The sequence below is a fragment of the Lepisma saccharinum genome, chromosome 10 (assembly GCF_977018435.1).
Source record: "Lepisma saccharinum chromosome 10, izLepSacc3.1, whole genome shotgun sequence".
Taxonomy (NCBI): domain Eukaryota; kingdom Metazoa; phylum Arthropoda; class Insecta; order Zygentoma; family Lepismatidae; genus Lepisma; species Lepisma saccharinum.
Genome location: NC_139238.1, coordinates 14,870,787 through 14,891,762, shown reverse-complemented (window position 1 = coordinate 14,891,762; position 20,976 = coordinate 14,870,787). Strand labels below are relative to the sequence as shown.

The following is a 20,976-nucleotide window of genomic DNA, read 5'->3' as shown; positions in this document are numbered from 1 at the left end:
TGCTAGATTAACCTGCATACTGAATGGGTATATACGTAACCAAAATTATGTATGTGAAGAGGTAAATGTGGATGACACTGTACAATTGCTTACATTTTCTCAGCTCAAAACACCTCACTGTTTGTGAAGCTTGGATAGTGATGTAGATCGTTGTAAGATTGGTTAGTGTTCCTGAACATTCCCTGAAATACAAAGTAACTTCAATTTGTACTATTATCTTCCAAGTCAATAGTGTCGTTACAACCCAGATGTGTGACTGTACCACAAGCAGGGATGGCGCTACAGGGGGGGGCTAGAGGGGAGGGGGCTGAAGCCATCCCGTAACTGGTCTCAGCCCCCCTGCAGCCCTCCTAGATTTTTGTAATATGGTAGATGCATTTCGATCGAAAACTTTAAAACTAGAAGTTTACATTTTCCATTATAAAACTTCCATTGGGCCAAGTTCAATGTTCAAATACATTTTTTAGTTCGGCTAGATCGCAAGGTTACCTTATTAATGATGTGTTGTAAAATTAAATAGGGGGAGAACAGCTGCAGATATGCCTGGATAACAGTGGCCACTCATCATTTTTTTGATACTAAGTAATTGGCCAATTGAGTCGCCAAACTTGTTATGAAATCTGGTGTCTGTCTGGTAGGTGCACGTATTCAGTGACTGTGACATTGTTCTTTGGTTGTTGGCATATACAGTTTCTGAATAGGTCTAGCAGGTGTGACAAATGAATTTTACATGAATAAGTAGGACGACATTCAAAATCTAAAAAAGTGCTATATTTATTTTCTGTTTGTTAGTTCCTCATTGGAGTACCGACAATTGCACGAGTGTTAGCTATGTTCTCTCATTGGTTTCATCGTTATATCTATTCTTATTGCTGCAAATATTCGAGGGAGACAAATACGATGATAAAGAATCAAATAGTACACAAACTACATGATTCTTAAATGCTAACATTAAAATTGGGCTCCCAGCCCCAATAGTCTAGGCGTAAACCTGTTATCAAGGGGTCCTGGCTTCCATCCCCGGTGGGTATAACATTTCATTAAGTGGTTTGGTTGGGATTTCACTAGAAACTGTAGGTCTCTGTGCATATTGTGAACCTTAATACAAATCTAGTCAACTAATCATTGCAATACGGTGCGAAAATCAGCATACTTGGGCAATTTTATTGATCGCAGTCTCAGTTCTACATCTTAATTAATTATCATTTCTGAGGTTAGAAAGCAATTTCTGCAGTACCGTCATAGTGGTATCCATGCAGGAGAATCATTCTTTGATCCAATTCGGATCAGCATTTATGCATAATATATTCTGAAATAAAATTATAATCTTCAGCAGTCATTTTCACTAATCAAAATGCTCGGTGCAAGGGTTGAAACTCTATTAATTGCTTTTATGTCAATATATTTGTCTCCTAATGGAGGTGAATTTATAGTGAAAATATGTTTGTTCCTTGAGAGTGGCACCTCCTATGTTGACGGTATTTCTCGTATCCTCCCCATTTTTAGACCTAAGTTCTGAATTTCAGTCATTGAACAAGAAAACGTAAGGTATTTCATCATGACAGCAGAGTAAATATCATTAACGCATTTTCTATTCAAGGGTGGTGGTATTTATTTTATGCCTACCTTATTAAGTTAGTGCCACTTTTCTGAAGCACGTAAAGCTACAATCTTTTGCCGCTCCCTGTTGTTGTGATTTGGACAATTTAGAGTTATCAAACTATGAGGTAGAAAGGAACTAAAAATAAAGACCCTTCAGCACCTCCTTGGAATGGTTGAAAATTAAAAACTGCCTTTTACGAACTTTACAAGCTTTGTGTTATTGAAATGTGCATAACCCCATCAACGACTGTTTGCAGAAAATCAGGTGTTATCTTCGTAATTGAATTGGTAATGAGAGGTTGAGTGTTCTATCTCTTCTCTCTTTGAGAAAGAGCTTGCAAAATCTTTAGATTGAAACAAGGTTGTAGCTGCTCATGAAAATATAGACGTATCTTATCCTGTTTCTTGATGTGGTCCATTTTCTCATTTTAGCAAAAAGAAAGTACTCAAACTCTTTACATAGAAATATTGTTATGTTTATATTTATATGTTTATCCGTAGCTTTTATGACGTATTTTGTACTCTTTATATGAATAGTAATTATAATTAGTAAGTCTGTGATATTATTCCACTCAAAAATGGCTTTGGAAGAGACAACAATACCATAATTGCATTTTACTTTTGAAAATTATGGATAGACCCCAAGATGACATTCACTGATGTCCATATATTTGTGTTACTTTTGTTATGATATCACTCTATGTTGGATCTTTGGTTTTAAACCCATCATGGACGTGTGTTCTTTGTGAGTGTCCCTTCATCAACTACTTATATAGTCACTCATCCTCATTGTAGCAATTAGCCAAAAGTGGAAGAAAAGCGATGCTAAATAACAAATATTGAACAAACAAGTAATTCTATTTTGCATTAAAATTAGCTAGACACAAGAATTCAGAAATTACAATATCGGCATGATTTTTTCTCTTGGGAGATATTTTGAGGAAGTTTCTATTGAGATAGGCAAAGGCCAGTCGACTGTCAATGCAAAAAAATAAAAAAATTAAAGAAAATCTCCTTCTCTTTCCTTCCTCTCTGTCTCTCTCTGCATATGTAGCATATGTGTGTGTTTGAATTCGGATGATGAGCACATTGCATAAAAAGAAGATTGTAATTGCAAGAAGTCAGTGACGGCACTAGATTTTATGGTATGGAGCACTGGAAGAGTGTCAAAGATTTGGGTAACTACATCTTTGTATTTGAAAAATGTATTTTGATATAAAAAAGGTAAAGTGCTCCCCTGTGCTTAGCACCATGCCATGAAGGCGTATAGGGGGTGTGGGGGTAACGCCCCACACTTTCTTGATCCGGTCGTGAGTGGAGGTGATGTGATCAGCATCACACCCCTGACCACCTTTACACCCCCCCCCCTTCCGGGTCTCCCCCAGGTACCCATGTCATTTGATGCTGGGTGGGCCCCGAATGTATTTTGATATACACATTTTCATTACATGATCCAAACAATGAGCTTACTTCATATTCATCGTTGTCTATAAATTTTCATTGTATTTTTATCGTAAAATTTGGCTATCACATTTTGATAGGATGAGCCATTTCATTTGAAGTAATCATATATTCTGTTCTGAATTGTGTAATACATAAATCATTATCATAAAATGTAAAACAAAATAACGGGGCCTCCTCGATGACACAGTGGTAGCGTCGTTGCCTTGTAATCAAGGGGTCCCAGGTTCGATACCCAGTAGGGCACATAGTGGTTCGGATCCCACTTTAAACTGTAGGTCCAGTCCCGATTAGCCTTTCTGTGCAAAAAGTGGACTTAAAAACAACAAAATCAATCAATCAAAACAAAATAACTTCAGATAACATCAAGTTATGGGAAGATAACTTATTTCTCAAAGTATCTATTGATATATGGTAAGGCAACAATACAGCTGTAGTGCCTATCACTGGCGTACGTGTATGTAGGATTTTTCAGTGGATTGGGGAGAGGGGAGTTGGAATTGTATTTGTTTGATTTTGTTATTAGCACCACTTTTCTGTTACTTCTAACTAATTGCGATGATGAGTATGAGTGATGATATGCAGGGGCGCTGACTTGTCAAAATTATTGGGGGGCTCTGATCACTGAAAAAAAAATTAATGAATAACTCACTCCCTCCCTTTTTTAAGTTTTGGCCTCAGTGTTCGGAATCTCGTAAAAGCCCATGAATTCCTCAAAAATATTAAAATTTTTATTTATAGTTCGAATGCAAAATGTCAATTGTTCACGGATGGATATGTCACAAGTTTCGTCAACCATAATAGCAAAATATTCCCGACTTTTAATATCTGCTACCACGGAGCGCAAAACAGATCTCCCTAATATATCAATTATCTCGTTCTGAATGTCATGTGAGAGCCATTTGCAGCCCGAACGTTCCATCCACTTTCCTAGTTCATGCACATCTTCTTTTAAAACTGTTTTTAGTAAAAATGTTAACAATACTCATAATTATATACTTAGTATATAGTAATAAGTCATGTGTTTAGATGTCTCTGGTCATAGCCCCCCCCCCCCCCCCCCAAGTTGATGGTTTAGCGGTCTCAGCCCCGCAAAGTTGATGGTCTATAACATTTCAAATGTGTATTTAAAGTTAAGTTCATGTGGCACAATTCAGAGTAAACTTTACAAGGGAAGCAAAATAATACATTAAATCCTCTTAAGCAAAATTATTTGGGGGTTCTGCCCCAACATCGTTAACATTGGGGGGGCTCAAGCTCCACCAAGCCCCATGGAGTTGGCGCCTATGATGATATGTTAAAATTGATGGGACATTAACAAAGAACACTTATGCCCAGGCCAGGATTTAAACCCAGGACCACTGGCACCACAGTCTGCTGTGATAACCACTGCACTACAGAGTTTGGCACTGTAAAGGTGGATAATGCATAGCTGCATTCTGGGGAAGTAGGGGAGCAGGATAAACAATAAAATATTTTTTACATTTGGAACTTTTCACTCTTTTAAAATTGTTCTCAAAGCCAAAAATGGTAATCGGGTGTCATTTAAGGGGGTTTACACTTACCACTTTGATTTTACTAAGCTATTTGCTGCTTTCATTCAAAAATTTTGATTTCCACAAAATTTCGGGGGGCTTTAGCCCCAACAGCTTCCTCCTGTATATGTTAATGGTGTCTATACTAATTCAAGAAGAAGGTGAGAAATAAATAGAGCAATTTACAACATATAAACTTTACAATTTATTTTCAGCTTGACATGTAATGTGAACACAGTAATAAATTACAAATATTATTTATAATTTTTAAACTAAAAAATGGTAATAATCTTCCAAGATACCAATATAACAAAAATACAAACTGAAGCAAAAACATTATCTTGGAAAGAATTACCGTGCTCAATATCTTGATGGCACTGCACATACAAGCATAAAATTAAAGTGATAATACCTTTCAAATTTCAACATTTCTTTTTCTTCATAAATGTGCTTTCTAAAGCAAAATGTTTGCATAGTATCTGGACGAATTTGAAAATTTCTTACTCATTTGCTTATCAATTCTGTCTTTTTTTTAAAAAAAAATCATGTTTTCAAATATTTTTTCTTGAATTGTTCAATTTTTTTCTCCAACTTCAGTTCTTCAATAGTCTTATGAGTGGCTTGTAATTTTGCATTTCCAGATTTCAAAATGTTTTCTGCATTATCTTTGATTATCTTGTGCATGATTTGCACTTTCTCGTTTTTCAAAGTGTTGTTCTTGATGGCTTCCTGAACGTTAAGCATTTTACCTTTCTGCAAAATGTCTTCCGTGTTCAGCTTAACAATGTTGGAAATGTTTCTCATATTTTGAGCATTCGTTTTGAAAGTGTTTGAAATACTTTGTACTTTATCGTTCTTCAAGATGTTATCCTTGTTTGCTTTCATAGCATTTTGCACCTTCTCGATGTTCATGATGTTGTGAGCGCTAACCTTCATGTTTTGCATTTTGTCGTTGAAAATAGTCTGTGCATCGTTTTTCATCTTGTTGGAAAGGTTTTGTACCTTCTCTGGGTTAAGGATGCTTGTGATCTGTTCCTTGTACTTGGTCATTGATGGTATTTTTGGCATCTGGTCTAGTTTCATCAAACTGCTGATGTTACTCTTCATGTCTGCCATTTTAAAGTTATTCATGTCTGCAATTTTGAAAGTTTTTATTTCTGGTAGTTTCATCTTTTTCATCATGTTTTCCAGAGCGGCCATCTTTGCAAGTGTCTGGAACCTAACATCAGAATAGCCTTGCTCTAGATTTTTCTGGATGTTCCTCAGAGCTTCTTGGGGTCGAATCTCGTTCGTAAGTTCCTGAAGCTTCACTCGTTTCATAATGTCGATAAGTTTATCGTACACTAACTTCTTGACATCAGTAGACCACAAGAAGTCGAGATGATTGAATGACTTTTTAGGAATCTCAATGCTAGCGATCACGTGGGGAAGGTCTTTGTACAGTATGTGAATATCCTACAAAAAAAAGTGGGGAAACTGAATTAAGAGCAGGCTTGTAAAAAAATAATGGGCAGAAACCATAAATTCAAACCTTTTCCATACACAACTGAAACAGACAAAACATGAAAATTGGCCAAATAGGTATGTACCTTTCCAAATATTTACAAGATTTCTGTCATCATGAACATTTTTATAATCATTTATTGATGCATTAAAGCAGTTCATTTTCGGGCCAGCTGATACAAAATTCTTAATGAATACAAGCATTAAAGGTTGCAATTTTTCTATTGAACACACTTTAAGAAATAAAATAATGTACAATTAATGATTCTACACAAAAGTATATTCTTTTCATTTATTAATACAATAAATAGTTGTGAAATTATGAACTCAATAAGTTAGGAAAGAGTATTATTATAATTAATAACATAGTACACAATGTAATCAGTACATCAAGGATAAAATTAGTAACTGAGATCATAATTACTGCAAGATATGAGGATAAAGTACAATTCTTGTGATACGCATAGCAAAATTTGTGACCAAAAGCAATATATATGACAACACATGCACATCACAGAATTCCTATGGATAGGATCACTGACTACATAACAGCAATTTTCATTTCATTAAAATCATAAAAGAAGAAATTATTATGAAAATTATCGGTCTAGAATAACTAATAATTTCTTCATCATAATAGGATTAACAATAATATTAAATCACTGTGTTTTCAGCTGTTCAAATTATTTATCCACTATTTTATCTGAAGAACTTCATGTACAATTTATTCTGCATTATAAATTAATGGAAGGAGCCACTAAACAATAATCACACAAAATGGAAATATCTAACATCCCTGGTCACTGTTCACAGAGCCAGGCTGTCAAATACAGAACATTTTCATTTTGTGTAGCAAGTGTTTACTGTTTCCTGACCACTGTGTCCTTCTCTGTGTGTAATTTGTGTAATAAAATGTAAATCACATTCAGTGGTTCCTTGTAATAATTTGTAAACAAGTCTTGGATTTTAACTTATAATATATTCACATGAAAAACTGAAACTCGGACATTTTTCCTGCAGTTATGAAGCATGAATTTATAAATGCAGAAATATCTGTTTTGCAATTCTTCATGCACACTGAAATCTTTTATTTTCTTGCTTTACATTGAAGTTAGCTGTTCAGTATAACTTATTGAGAAGTCTAGAACAGTTTGGTTGAAATATGGATTGAACCTGTGTTTAACCCACTTGGTAGTTCAGTAATAGGGTTGGCATGAAATGACAAATCATATTTGATTTCAGACTTGCAATTTTCATACCATGTCAATGAATTATAATATATGTATTTTGTATGTGCTACAATATATTTCATGTAGCTAGTTCAATTTGAATTAACTGTTGGTACTATGCTTAAACTTTTTTTTTTCCAGTTCAATGATTAAAATGAATGTTCCCCAGTGTCGTCATATTAAGGCTTGGCTTGGCATATTAAGACAGCAAAGCCGTTTTCAAAATTTCCTGTCCTTTGAAAAATTTCTACGATATTCCAAATCTGAAAAATCACATCTGCTTAGAAATCTTTCTGTCCCGCACCGTGGCCATGCTGTCTAACATATCATGCTTTGGGCTCTGGCTACGGGATGCATGCAGGTCCGAGTCTCCTAAGGGAAGCGTAACAAATTTTCTCTTGAGATTTCAGCCTTGTGTTGGGACCAGTGGGACCTTTGTGAGGAAATTGAGGAGCTACAAATGAGTACCATAACCCAGTCATAAAAACCTACAACAAAGACTGGGGCTTCATCGTGCTGACCACACGTCACTCTGTAATTGGTTGGATGATCATCCACCTCTGGTGAGTGAGTGAGTAGGATCAGATGGGAGTGAGGCCAACAGTCGGTACGTAGGCCCGGCATCTCAATGGGCTATGTACTACGGGATATTATTATAAATCTTTCTAGAGCATTCATGCAAATTTTCATGTGGTTTGCTTTTGCTGTTGTCTAGATATTCACAATAATTTAATAGGCTTACATAGTAACAATACTGTTACAAATATCTACACACACGTGGATGCTCTAGAAGGATTTCTAAGCAGATGTAATTTTGGAATATCATGGCAGCTTTTCGAAAGGAGAAGGAATTTCGAAAATGGCTTCATTGACATTGGTCAAGGGTCCAGCTCAGACTTAAACATAGGAGCATCTATCTTCAAGACTAGGATTGTCAACACTCCTGGAATGGCTGGAGTCTCCCGGAATTGAAGTTGCTCTCTCGGTCTCCTGGACAAACTTTGTTATCTCCCGGAATGAGGAATTTAATATTATATTTTTATTAGTGTCTTTTTATTTTCTTTTGGTATGCATTTGCTGAGCAAAGAAATTTGTTATTGAAAACCAAACAATTAAACTACACCATATTACTTTGAAGACTCATATGGTCAGAGGCGTGGCGTGGCATGCATGTAACCGGTATTACCGCAGGTAACAGCAAAATGTAAAGAAATTAAAAAGTTTTTTCAATAAAATAACAACATTGGTAAATACGTTAACCGACAGCATTGCAATCGAGTGTATATTGCAGAGGATATTTTTTCTGCAGTCGACAAAAGCGAAGAGGCAGGCCATTCCGCTACTCTCAAGAGTTAACAAATGGAAAGGGCGCCAATGCAAGGAAACAGCGGGGAAAGACTTAGAGGCAAGTGTACTAGGGGGTTATTCATATTCCTATTTAGAGGCCTAGTTGCCGGTCCAGCCTACCGGATCAGCAAGTGTTGTCACATTGGATTTCCAGAAAAGAGCTAAATCCCGCCTAAAACAGGGATACTATATCTCTGAAGCAACTAGAGGTAGATTGCAAAGCCAAAGCTGGATTTAACTACAACTGAGACCGTTTACGTAATAGACGAAAAGATAAGTACTTGATGTGATTCGTGATTTGGACAAACCTTGCTACAAAAAACTAAGTTGGCAACAGTAGTACGTTCATCTGGACTTCCCTTCCACTGCCGGAGGAAGGGAATTCTGTCGTCTGCTGACCGCACAAACACCAAACTGACCCGAGAAATGTGTGGTTCTTTTTCCGCTTTCCACCTCTTTGCAAAGAAACAGAGATGGTTGACAGCGCTTGACCACTATTCACTGGATTTTCGCGGCAACTCTCTCATGAGTGGTAGTTCTTCCTAGGAGTGATTGTGGCTAAATCATTGAGCGGATTGAAAAAAAAACAACAAAAAACGAACGAACGAACGAACTAAATGAACAAAAATCTAGATCGAAAGCATGTTTCTTTTGGTTTTTTTTTTGTGGCGGGGGGGGGGGGGTAGGGTGGAGATGATGATGTCTGATGGTCGGCAACACTTTTGAAAAAGTCACGCCACGCCACTGCTTATGGTATTTTATTTTGAAGAATTTTGTTATAGTATTTCGACTTCAGAAGTGAGAGGGAGATGCTCCCCCCCCCCCAGCTAGCAAAATTTTCGCAAAGCATTCTCCAGTTGTCTCATTACCACTGTGTTAAACCATATAAGAGCATCCCCCAGTTTACTCCAAGGTACGATCAAACATCCCCCTTTTGAATTTTCACTTCAAGAGCTGCTTCAGAAGAGTCTGTGTATCTGCATGATAATTTTGTTTTGTTGTTGTTGCTAGATTGTTTTGATCAACTTGATTCAATTTTGTATTTACAGTAACAAGACCACAAATAGATAACTGATGATATTCAGGACATTAGTGTCCCAGAACATTTGAATTAAAAGGGTTTGAAGGCTGTAAATAAATCTCCTGGAGTGCTATTTTTTTAAAGTTGGCAAGTCTACCCAAGACTTAAGCAAACACCTCTCCCCCACCACCAACATCTAACGATTTTCACTTTAAAGGCTAACGGGAATCATCATAAAAATTTGCACAGAGATCTAAGTTGTGGAATTTGCAGGAAGGTCCGAAGTCAATCTGGAGACACAACACTGTCACAGAATGACAATGAACGTAGAATGATTCCTGATTGAGACACAAATTTCACATATAGTACTACAGTACTACATCTTCTGCATCGGCATCACCATATATTTTTGTTGGGTGGGGTCAGGCTGTTGAAATTAAATTGAACAACAATGCATCACTACTTATTGCCAATTTGTGATTATTATCTGCTTGGAGAAAAGCTTCTACTTAATACACCAGGCAGGTGATTATTGAGCACAACTACTTTTCTTATTTCTTCTCTATTTTACTGTTAATATACGTGGCCGCGGTGACTCAGTCGGTAACACGTCTGACTACCATGCTAAAGGTCCCGGTTTCGTTCCCCGGCCGGTTCAAATCCGGGAACTTTTCTAATGATGGAAGCGGCCCCGGTGCCCACCCAGCGTCGAATAACATGGGTACCTGGGGGAAACCCTGGAGGGTAAAGGCGGTCAGGGGCGTGATGCTGATCACATCACCCCCACTCACGACCGGATCAAGAAAGTGTGGGGTGTTACCTCCACACCCCCTATACGCCTTCATGGCATGGTGCTATGCACAGGGGAGCACTTTACCTTATTTTATACTGAAATGCATAGTTATTCTATTTTCTTGCTAATCATTACGCCATATTCAAGAAAAAACATTAAAAGGTAGGGGGAAATTATAATTATGAAGTTTGCGTTGAATAAACTCTTGTATAAGAAAAATAATTTTTAGAATTTTGAAAACTCTTGGTAACATTCCCCTACTAATGACTTAACTTCACAATATCATATCGTACCCAAGGCATTGGGTAAAAGTGACAAGTCTGCTGTTATCCTTAACCTAACAGGAAGCGACAAAGGAATGCTTAATAAGAAATTACGCAGAAGTTAGGAGGGGGGAACCGATGTGTGTGGATGGTGAGGAGAACGTGCGAGCAGGGACAGTGGACAGTGAGGTGAGAGGAGTGAAATCTGACAGGGAGGTCAGTTATGTGACAGTTACCATTATTGAAAGGACAATCTGTGGGAATAATCATCATCCAAACGGAGGCAAGTAAGATCCTTTTCCTAACAATGTCCATATCGATTCAGTCGTGGAGAGTATAAAACCCATTTCTAGTTCAATTCAATTCTTTGCCATTCCTTTGAACGTGCTCTCTCGCATATTTCACTTTTAGGCCAAGCGAGTAATAACTTTCAGGAGATGAATGATGAATAGCTGCATCACCCAAGACACAACTCAGGGCCTTTGGTTCGATCCCAACGTAGTATTAAAACCACGTTATGTTATACATACTAATCAATTCAATTCAATATATTATTCTATTATTGTATAATCTTTGTATTATCATGATCATTATGCTTTTCTCTCTTTCTTTGTTTTTATTAATTCATTGTATCTGTGACAAGAGTTGGTTATAAGAACGGCCCATGAGGCGGCCACATGCCTGCTTAAATAAAGACCCATCCTATTCTATTCTATGGTTTAGGTGGTAGAATATTTGAAAAATGAAGTTCTGGCCTGGTCCCTGCATTTCACACTCAAATTTTTGAGCTAACTTAATTTTTCCTTGGTAATTCTGCTAGAACATTAATTAACTGAATTTAATTTCTGTTCCAGATGATCTAAACAATAATATTTTGAGTATTAAATGTACTACTGTAATTACCAGCAAAGGGCCACTGACCAGCTTTCTCCCTCATGACACTCCGTGGGCCATGAGATATATTGTATAGCTAGTTCAGTTGACTCGGTCAAAGTTACTCTCTTCACGGGCATCTTTCTACAAGAACTTCGGAAATCTAAAATAATTTGAGCTGGAAATGTGATTTATTGATATTGTCAAAGATAAATTCAGACCTTTGTGGGAATGAAGTCAAGTCAAGTGGTCCATGTTAATTGTTCTTGAGAAGCCAGACTGTTGGCCCAGTTGATCTGGCACACAACACAGTGGCAATAATGAACAAGTGTTGATTTTCTTGGGTGAGGGATGCATGGGATTTACCAAACATAAGTCACAAGGAATGAATCAGCCGAAGAAAGCTTGCGATTGCATGAACATTGATTGGTGTAATATGGTTGTGATTTTCTGTGTTATTTATCATAGATATATTTGTAATGAAGGGACTGAAGGTGGACAATACTGTAACGATCTTCTGATACTGTAGATTTAAATTCAGTTCAGAAATCAGGTATTGCTGATTTACCAAGTTCGTCTTCAAATAATTCAGTGGATTGTGATTTTATATCAAATGAATTGTACTTTGAAAACAGTTATAGTGTTACTGTAGAACTTGTTTCATCTCTGTGTGATATACAGAACTATGCAATCAGCTTACATCAAGTTTATTGTTTAAAAAATGGGCCAAAGTTTGAAAACTGTTAATGTTAGCCAAAATCTGATCGTAGATTTTGAAATCTCATGTGAATTTATGTAATTTGGCCACAAAATGTCCACATCTACCCAGTAGCATAGGCAGGATTTCATCAAGGGGGGTATTTCTAAAGCTTTCTCCAAATTCACATTACCATTGTTTTATTATACTTTAATTAAATAATAATAATACTCATAATTAATTAATAATACTTATAATTTATTAATTAGTTGAATTACTACTAATAATACTACTAATACCACTACTACTATTAAGTAATACAGATGAAAGCAATAGAATTCGATTTTGACAAATTCTTGGAGCATTTCTTTGTTTCTTTGTTACGAAATAATTGTCTACTAAACGAGGTGAGACATTTTAAGTGCGAAAAAAATCCATAAAAACAAGAAAACATATTAAAATAAATTGAAATAATCAAAGCATGGAACTTGTCCGAGGAGCTACGGTGGTCTGGTCGGTAGGGTGTCTGACAACCACGGGGGAGATCAGGGTTCGATTCCCGGAATTGGTTGGAATTTTTCAGCACTTGTCCCCGCATAAATGTCCCCGATAATTCATATCTGGATTGGCTCGCTGTTCTCACCAACAAAACATTTTACAATAGTTTAGCTTATTGAATTCAGAAATTCAAACGAGCCAGTGTAAACAATGAGAAGGCTGACTGGTGGCTGTGTATTCTTTTCCGCCTAGCTTTTGTTTATACATTACCCGTTTGCAGCAAACCAAGAACTTTCTTTAGTTAATGCTCATTGATCACACACAAAAAAAAAAATACATGTTCATTGAATGAGATACAAAAAAAATATTTTCTCTTTTAAATCATAGGTGCCCTCAAATTTTATTTTCAAGAATTCGTGTTTCTTTGCAAGGCATTCAATCTGAAAGACGCATGTGTTTGGAATGCTGTGCTTTTCTCCATGCTGCATTGGATTATTATTATAATTATTATTAGTAGTAGTAGTAGTATTGTCGCAGATCTTTGACTGTGATAAATTGGCCATTTTTAATTTTCTCCACAGCATTTCTCTTAATATTTCAAAAGCTCAAGAGGGGTTTAAACCCCGTAACCACCCCCTTGCGTACGCCACTGCATCTGCCTTTCTTAGTTTGGGAATATCAAGCAGGTGTAACAATAATAATACCCCATGCCAAAACAGCCCTTGGGTCAAGGTCTACCTACCAACCCTTGCCCTCACTCCCACATACCTCAACAGAGGTGGTAGATCAACCAACCAGTACACGGTATTGAGTGTGGTCAGCATGATGAACCCCCAGTCATTGTAGGTGCTAGGTTCCCATGACAGAGTTATGCTACTCGTAGCTCTCCAATTTCCTCATAGTGGTGGGTGGCCATCAGTCCCATATACTGGCTAAAATCTCAGAACATGCATCCCATAACCCGAGCCCAAAGCCTGATACCTTAGACCACATAGCCATGATGCAGAACAGCAAGCAGGTTTTTTTAAACAGAAATTGTTGAATATATTTGTTCCCCCGTAACAGTACGTGAAAGCATTGAACCTAAATAAAGCAAACCACACAGAATAAAAATCTCCTGTGATAGCTGTTTCATACATCCTTAGTTATTAAGTGTTGGAAAATGTTACAACTTCCCGTCACACTTCTATTCTAATGTATCCTTGCAAATGCATATTACTCGCTTCAAAATCAAACACAGTGGTAAAAGGTCCAGTACAATTCAACATGAATCAACGCAGCTGCAAAGAACAATTCTATTCATTCTTAGAATTTTATCTCACCTCGGGATCAGCAAGCCAGTCATTATCACTGTAGTGCAAGGATATGGGAGCAACGATGTTAGACAAATCATACTCTGGGGGAGACTTCTTGTTGTAGACAACCTTGTTTTCTTCTTCTCCGTAATCAAACTCCCGGAATGTCCCTATGGATAAGAAAGTGTTTGGTTCATTAAGGTATAATAATGACAGGAGATACGGTTGTATGACATAGCATCATGTTTGCATGTTCTACATAAAATGGCTTTATCTCTGAGTTTGGTTTTTCATCTAAATATCACTTTAAACTGTCAGTCCAGTACCGATTAGCCTATCTGTGCATAAAATAGACTCAAGCCAAAAATTCAAACACATACAATTCAGACTATACTATTGTACAAAACCGTAAGTGGCAGTAAAGTTTATGTAATCAACATTTCAACTCTACTATTCTACTGGATCACACATGTATAAAATACATTACCAAATGGACATTACCCATGCATTACTTCACAAAATGGAATAATATTATTACACCTTTTAAGCATTACACAGAATATCATATGAGAATATATAACATGAGAATGTGAATACATTAAAAAATGAAATAATATGAGCAAACCTTTAATAATAATAATATTTTATTGTCATTAAGCTTGTACAGCAATAGACAATGCCAAGAACAAAATACATGTGAAATATAATATAAAATAACATAGAATTTTAAAAAAGTAAAAAAAAATAATTAAGTGCTCCTCTGTGCTTAGCACCACGCCATGAAGGCATATAGGGGGTGTGGGGGTAACGCCCCACACTTTCTTGATCGGGTCGTGAGTGGGGGTGATGTGATCATCATCATGCCCCTAACCACCTTTACCCCCCAGGGTTTTCCCCAGGTACCCATGTTATTCGACGCTGGGGCCGCTTCTATCGTTAGAAAAGTTCCCGGATTTGAACCGGCCGGGGATCGAACCCGGGACCTTTAGCATGGTAGTCAGATGCATTACAGACTGAGCCACCGCGGCCACATAACATAAAATTATAATCCCTTTTATGTTTAAGTTGCACTAAAATACAATATTTTTAATTTCAAGAAATTCTTGAGTTGAGTACAATGGTGTAGCAATTCACCAGGTATACAGTTTATGTTTAAATACATTCATAGGCATATTTATCACATCAAGAGGTAGCTTATTAAATAGTTTTAATCCTAGAGCTTCATAACTATTCAGAGATTTTGAGAGTCTATGATAGGGTATATTTATACGGCTGCTGTTTCTTGTAGTATAGGAATGTACATCTTGTCTACTTTTTAGTTGTGGCAAATTTTTCTTTACATACAACAGCACAGTGTGAATATATAGATTTATCACAGTCATAAATTTTAACTTAATGAACAGTGGCTTACAATGAACTAATTTGTGTGAGTTGGTAATTATTCTCACAGCTTTTTTCTGCAGTATTAAAATTTCCTGTACATAACTGCAGTTTCCCCAAAGTAAAATTCCATATGAAATAATGCTTTGAAAGAAAGCGAAGTAAGCTGACCTTATGTAATCTTCAGGTACATGAATGTTTAGATTCCTTAACAAATATATAACCCTAGAGCTTGGCAGTTATGTATTTAATATGTGGCTCCATGATAATTTATCATCAATGACAAAACCTAGAAATTTTACATTGTCTGAGCTATTATCGATCGGAATGTCTCGAAGACTGAAAAACATGTGCTGGGTATTACTTTCATTCAGCAAAAAACCATTACCTCTGAAGCATAAAGAAGATTGATACAGGGTATTATCAGTTATGGCTTTAAGTGTGTTAAAGTCAGAGCTGGCATTAAAGAAGGTAGTATCATCTGCATATAGTATTGTGTGAGCTGTGATGCAAAATTGTAACCATTCATCATGAGAGCAAACAATAAAGGTCCAAGAACCGAACCTTGAGGTACACCGCATTTGACCTCAGCTACATTTGACCTCTCCATTCCTATCCAGACAATTTGTTTACATTTCTGAAGGTATGAATGAAATAGTTTAAGATCTGTACCACCAATGCCATAGTACGCCATCTTTTTAAAAAGTGAAGTGTGTTCTACACAATCAAAAGACCTGCTCAGGTCACAGAAAGAGGCCTGAGTAAAGTCCTTAGTTTCGAAAGCCTTAAGTACATTTTGGACTAAAGAGTCCATGGCATCAACTGTTGACTTACCCTTCCTGAAACCAAACTTTAAACATTATGCTCAAGGAGGAAGGGTGGGAGAGAGAGGTTATTGATATCTTTGACTCTCTTTATTAAATGGATCATCATGTATCATATAAAAGTTCATTTTTCAAAAATGTTATTAAAAAATTTCAGCTTTTTTTAAAAAAAAAATCTTTAAGGTTTCAATTTAAAAGGTCAGTGATTTCCTAATGAAAGAGTCGTGTAGAGAGAGAACTATATTTCTTGAAAAGTGAATTTGAGAACACATATTTATGATGACATGTTAATCACTTCTGTGACAAGTGGCAGTGCCTCCCCAATGACATGGTGGTAATGCTGTTGCCTTGTAATCAAGAGGTCTCAAGTCCCATTCCCAACAGAGGCACATTGCTTCAGATACCATTTTAAATTATGGATCCAGTACTGATTACCCTCCATATGCATTAAGAAACTTTACGATAAATGTCCATCCTATTTCACAATCAACAACTGTTTGTCTTGGTTAAGAGCAAAATGTGTACTAAAAGCAAAGAATAGTCCAAGAGACCAGTTGATGTGACATTCTCTTGAACATGTGGTTATCATTCACTTCATGGTCTTGGAGGGTAAAAAATTACATATTAATGACACACGAGAAGTTCTAAACATATCTCGTGAAGGTGTAGGCTTCATTGTTCATGAGATTTGGACATGAGAAAAATTTTGATTCTAATGCGTGCCTACAATGTCATTCACACAGCAGAAATTGACAGATCTATCCTTTTAGGTCCAAACACCCTGCATTCTCATCTCACTTCACCCCTTCTGGATATAATCGTTCCCTAAACTGGAATGAAAGAAAAGAAAGAAAGGAAAAACACCACTTGACGTAAACTAAATTTTCAAGCACGGAGGAGATAAAACTTGTTCTGCGGGATCGTGTTGAATATATTATGAGCATCAAACAATGGAGTAAATTTGAAAGGAACAACTGCAAATAGGACCGAAAATTCAGCGTGGGTTCATCATGAAAGGAAAAAGAGCAAAAGAGATTAACGTGATTTCAATATGCAATACAGAAATAAGACAGAAAGGAAAGGAATAACCATGGATGAAAACATGAAAGCAATCCACAACACTAGAATGTGCAAGAGAGAACAACGGTGATAAGGATTTACCACAAATAGAATAACTGCAGATGAATACCAAAAAATGACAGCTTAACATTTTTGCACTTAATCCTTTTTGAGATATTTCCAATGATCGGAACCAATGTTGGTCCAAAAAAATCAAGCACATTATCACCCCCAAGGTCTCTCAGCATTAACTGGGTGTTTCAATGTTTTAAACATATTAGAATTTTTTCTAGAGCATTTAGAGAATCTTTATATTGATTACACTTGCTGTCATCTTAGATATTAGTAATATTTTCTTAATAACTTGGGCTTATTTTCTATTTCTTGTAACCTGGCAAGAAAAATGTAATCCCCTCTCAGACAAGGTAAAAAAGAGAACCTAAATGAAATTGAGACAATTCATGGTGATCCAAAAGAGATCTTGATTTCAGTGGGTTCTCAAGCAGAGACACTGACGACCATTTTATGTCCAGCTTGACTCTCACTTTAAAAAATGAATACAGTAGAACGTCGTTTATCCGCATTAATTGGGACCGAAGGTTATGCAGATAACGATTTTTGAGGATAATCAAACATGTGTTTATTTAACAAAGAAAAGCACGCACAGTACAGGTTTATTTTATACATATGCATTTAACAAAGAAAAGCACGTACAGTACAGGTTTATTTTATACATACAGTACACAGTACTACATACGTATACATGTACAAGAAAGCAAAGGACATTAAAAAACACTTGTTGAATCTTGCATTTTTGAGTGTGCGGATAACGGACGTTGCAGATAATTGACGTGTGGATAAACAACTTTCTATTGTACAAAAATATGAAAATGATAAAATATTAACAACATACTTTGTAGAATTTTCAGTGAGAACTCCAGGCTTGACTAGAACTCGAATTAGGGTCTATGGTCCTACCAAATGAAGTATCTAATTTATTTTGCCAAATTGAATGCCCAGACATTTCCACGTATTTTCAAGTAAATTTCCCGACCACTCTGTAATGTTTCAGGTGCAACAAATACCATATTTCTAAGCATGTCTTTTTAAAATTATAATTAGAAGCACTTGTTCAATCAAAGATTCATCTTCACTGCAGGTACTGTCACCGGCAATAAAAATGGGACACCTAGATCCTGAAATACTCGCTTCCCTGCAAGGCATTGTATGTGTTGCCTAGCTCTACAGCAGTGGTAGAAGTTTCTATTGAAAATTTACTATTAAGATCAGTGGCGAAGCGTGACATTTTTATGTAGTCATTGCAAGACTTGTTAAACATCAGGGTCGATCTTTCCAACCTAGAAGAGGGGGGAGGGGAGCACAATATTTCTCCTCAGTAAACGCCAAAAATATTCCAAGCTTTCGATAGCTAACGTCACTCTCACTTCTACCCTGAAGATGAGAGTGACGTTAGCTTGGAATCTTCTTTACAACTCACCTGGTCGATAACCCGAGAGAAACTTTTCATCAAAGGAGAAAATGTCTTCAGTAAAGATATTGTTTGAAAACATTGCAAAAAGTGCACAAATCCATACGCTGTGCAAACCTGTCCGGTCCATTTCAGTTGTCATCAAATATTAGAAAAAAAGTCAATTATTGGCTCCCTGATACTGTTCAACTGTGTTAACTAAGCGTCAGTAGCGTACACTGGGTTAAGAACCTGGGCTATCGCAGCATATTATAGTGTTTGAATGGACAAAAATTTGCTGGTGGGGGTGATGTGACTCTGTGATTAAAAATATATACCTCATAAATAAAACATGGAAATGTACACTGTCAGCAAGGAAAGGATTTCAAGAATTTCATTCTTATTTGCATAAATAAGAGGCCCATATTGTGAAATATTATGTAGGCCTATATGCGAGAATAAAAATAAAATTTCAACCTACCTATTTTCACGATTTTATGTTCGGGTACTCCTTGTTGGCACAGTGGTAATGTTGTTGCCTTGAAACTAAGGGGTCCTGGGTTCGATACATGGTGGTTTAGATACAACTTTAACTGTAGGTCCGATCCCCATTAGCTTATCTGTCCATAAAGTGGACATACAAGAAAAATCCACAACAATTTGGAGCTTATCGTCATACGTAAGCCAGATAGACAGCTTGTTAATTATGTTCCTCATTTCAGTTCACTACACAACACAGCACATATCATTCACAAAAATACAATCAACTCACTACTGTATTCACACGCTGCCTCTAAATAAATTCCATGCACCAAGACCACACGACGCGATCTAGATAGAACTGGTCCTTCATTTCGGTAATTTTTAGATGCACTCATAAACCATTCCCGCTCAGCCAACAATTTTCTACTCCCCACTGTATCTCTAGTTGTTTGAAGGTCAACGACCTCTTTTTCAACTCTTCTGCAAGCGTTTAATGATGTTCTTGTCCCTGCATGTGACACACTTTCCCCTTTGGTCGTGATAATTTGGGTTCAAAATTCCCCATTCCTGGGAAAATTTCATGCTGGGAAAAATTGGTTTGCAACATTGACCCAGACTGTTGAGGAAGTTCAGAGGGTTTTCCCCCCGCCATATGCAACCCTGTTCTTTCTCCTGTAACAGTATGGCTCCACAATTCCCCGATCCTGGGGAAATTGCATGCTGGGAAAAATTGGTTTGCAACATTGATCGGAGTCCTGTCAAGCTTGACCACGGTGACCCCCGTGGAGTTGCCCGCCGGCGCTGGGCCAGACGTCTCACGAATTCAGAGAAAGGGGGCAATGTTTCCAACTCCTCTAAGAAATCAGGTTCATCTTCTTATTGAAATGAACAATTTCATGCACATTTTCTGATAGATATTTTTTTGTGTATTTTATTCACTGAGTCTGGGCTTCGCAGATAGCCTAGGTAGCCCCTAATATACGCCTCTGCTAAGCATGATGTATAACACCATTTGGGTTGTGAAATGGATGGGATGGTTTTCTTTTAACGTTCTTGTGTGGCAAAGTGGATAAGAATACATGGTATTTCATTCATTCCCTGGGAAAGCACTAAATCTATACTTGGAGCATAGCAATGCGTAACTAATGCCTTCAGGTACTCGTTCTAGACCTTCTTTTGTAAATCCGCTAATTGCCCCAACATAACTGCCGATCCATCATAAGTTTGAGCAATAATAAATTTATCCTCCAGTTTCTACTTATTGACAATTTTTTCATGAAGAATAACCCATCAGATAATTGGTACTCACATCAGTAAAACCAATAAAACCTTCTCCTTATGCACAGATCTTAAGACAGTTAACAATTGAGACCTTCTGTTAACATTAGATGGTTCGCCTAACATAATTGAAAGAAAGTCTGATTTTTCAGTTTATTAAAAAAAACAAAAACACTCACGACATCACTAATTGCATGTATTAGATCATTGCATTGCATGCTTTACAATGATGGAAATAGCACACGGAAAATTTTTAATCCTGATGACGTCAAAGAAACCCTGCCATAAACATGGGAGCTGAAAAAAAAGGCCTTTATGACAAGACCTTCAAGCGGTTGTTGGATGTCTTACGAGCAGGTAGAGAGAT

General features: G+C 36.8%; 1 protein-coding gene across 2 annotated transcripts in view; it reads right to left on the bottom strand.

The window, feature by feature from the left end:
• The window catches only part of LOC145993781 (lipase 3-like), a 61,419-nt gene that overhangs the window by 8,902 nt on the left and 31,541 nt on the right, over positions 1 to 20,976 (bottom strand). Inside the window, exons 7-8 of one of the 2 annotated variants that reach the window (XM_083129575.1) lie at positions 14,145 to 14,287; positions 4,780 to 6,053 (exon numbers count right to left, since the gene is read on the bottom strand). In XM_083129575.1, the coding sequence (XP_082985701.1) occupies positions 5,142 to 6,053; positions 14,145 to 14,287 (1,055 nt within the window). In that variant the 3' untranslated portion in view covers positions 4,780 to 5,141. Of the gene's footprint in view, positions 1 to 4,779; positions 6,054 to 14,144; positions 14,288 to 20,976 lie in introns of those variants that run through there. The other variant, XM_083129574.1, reaches the window with a different exon arrangement.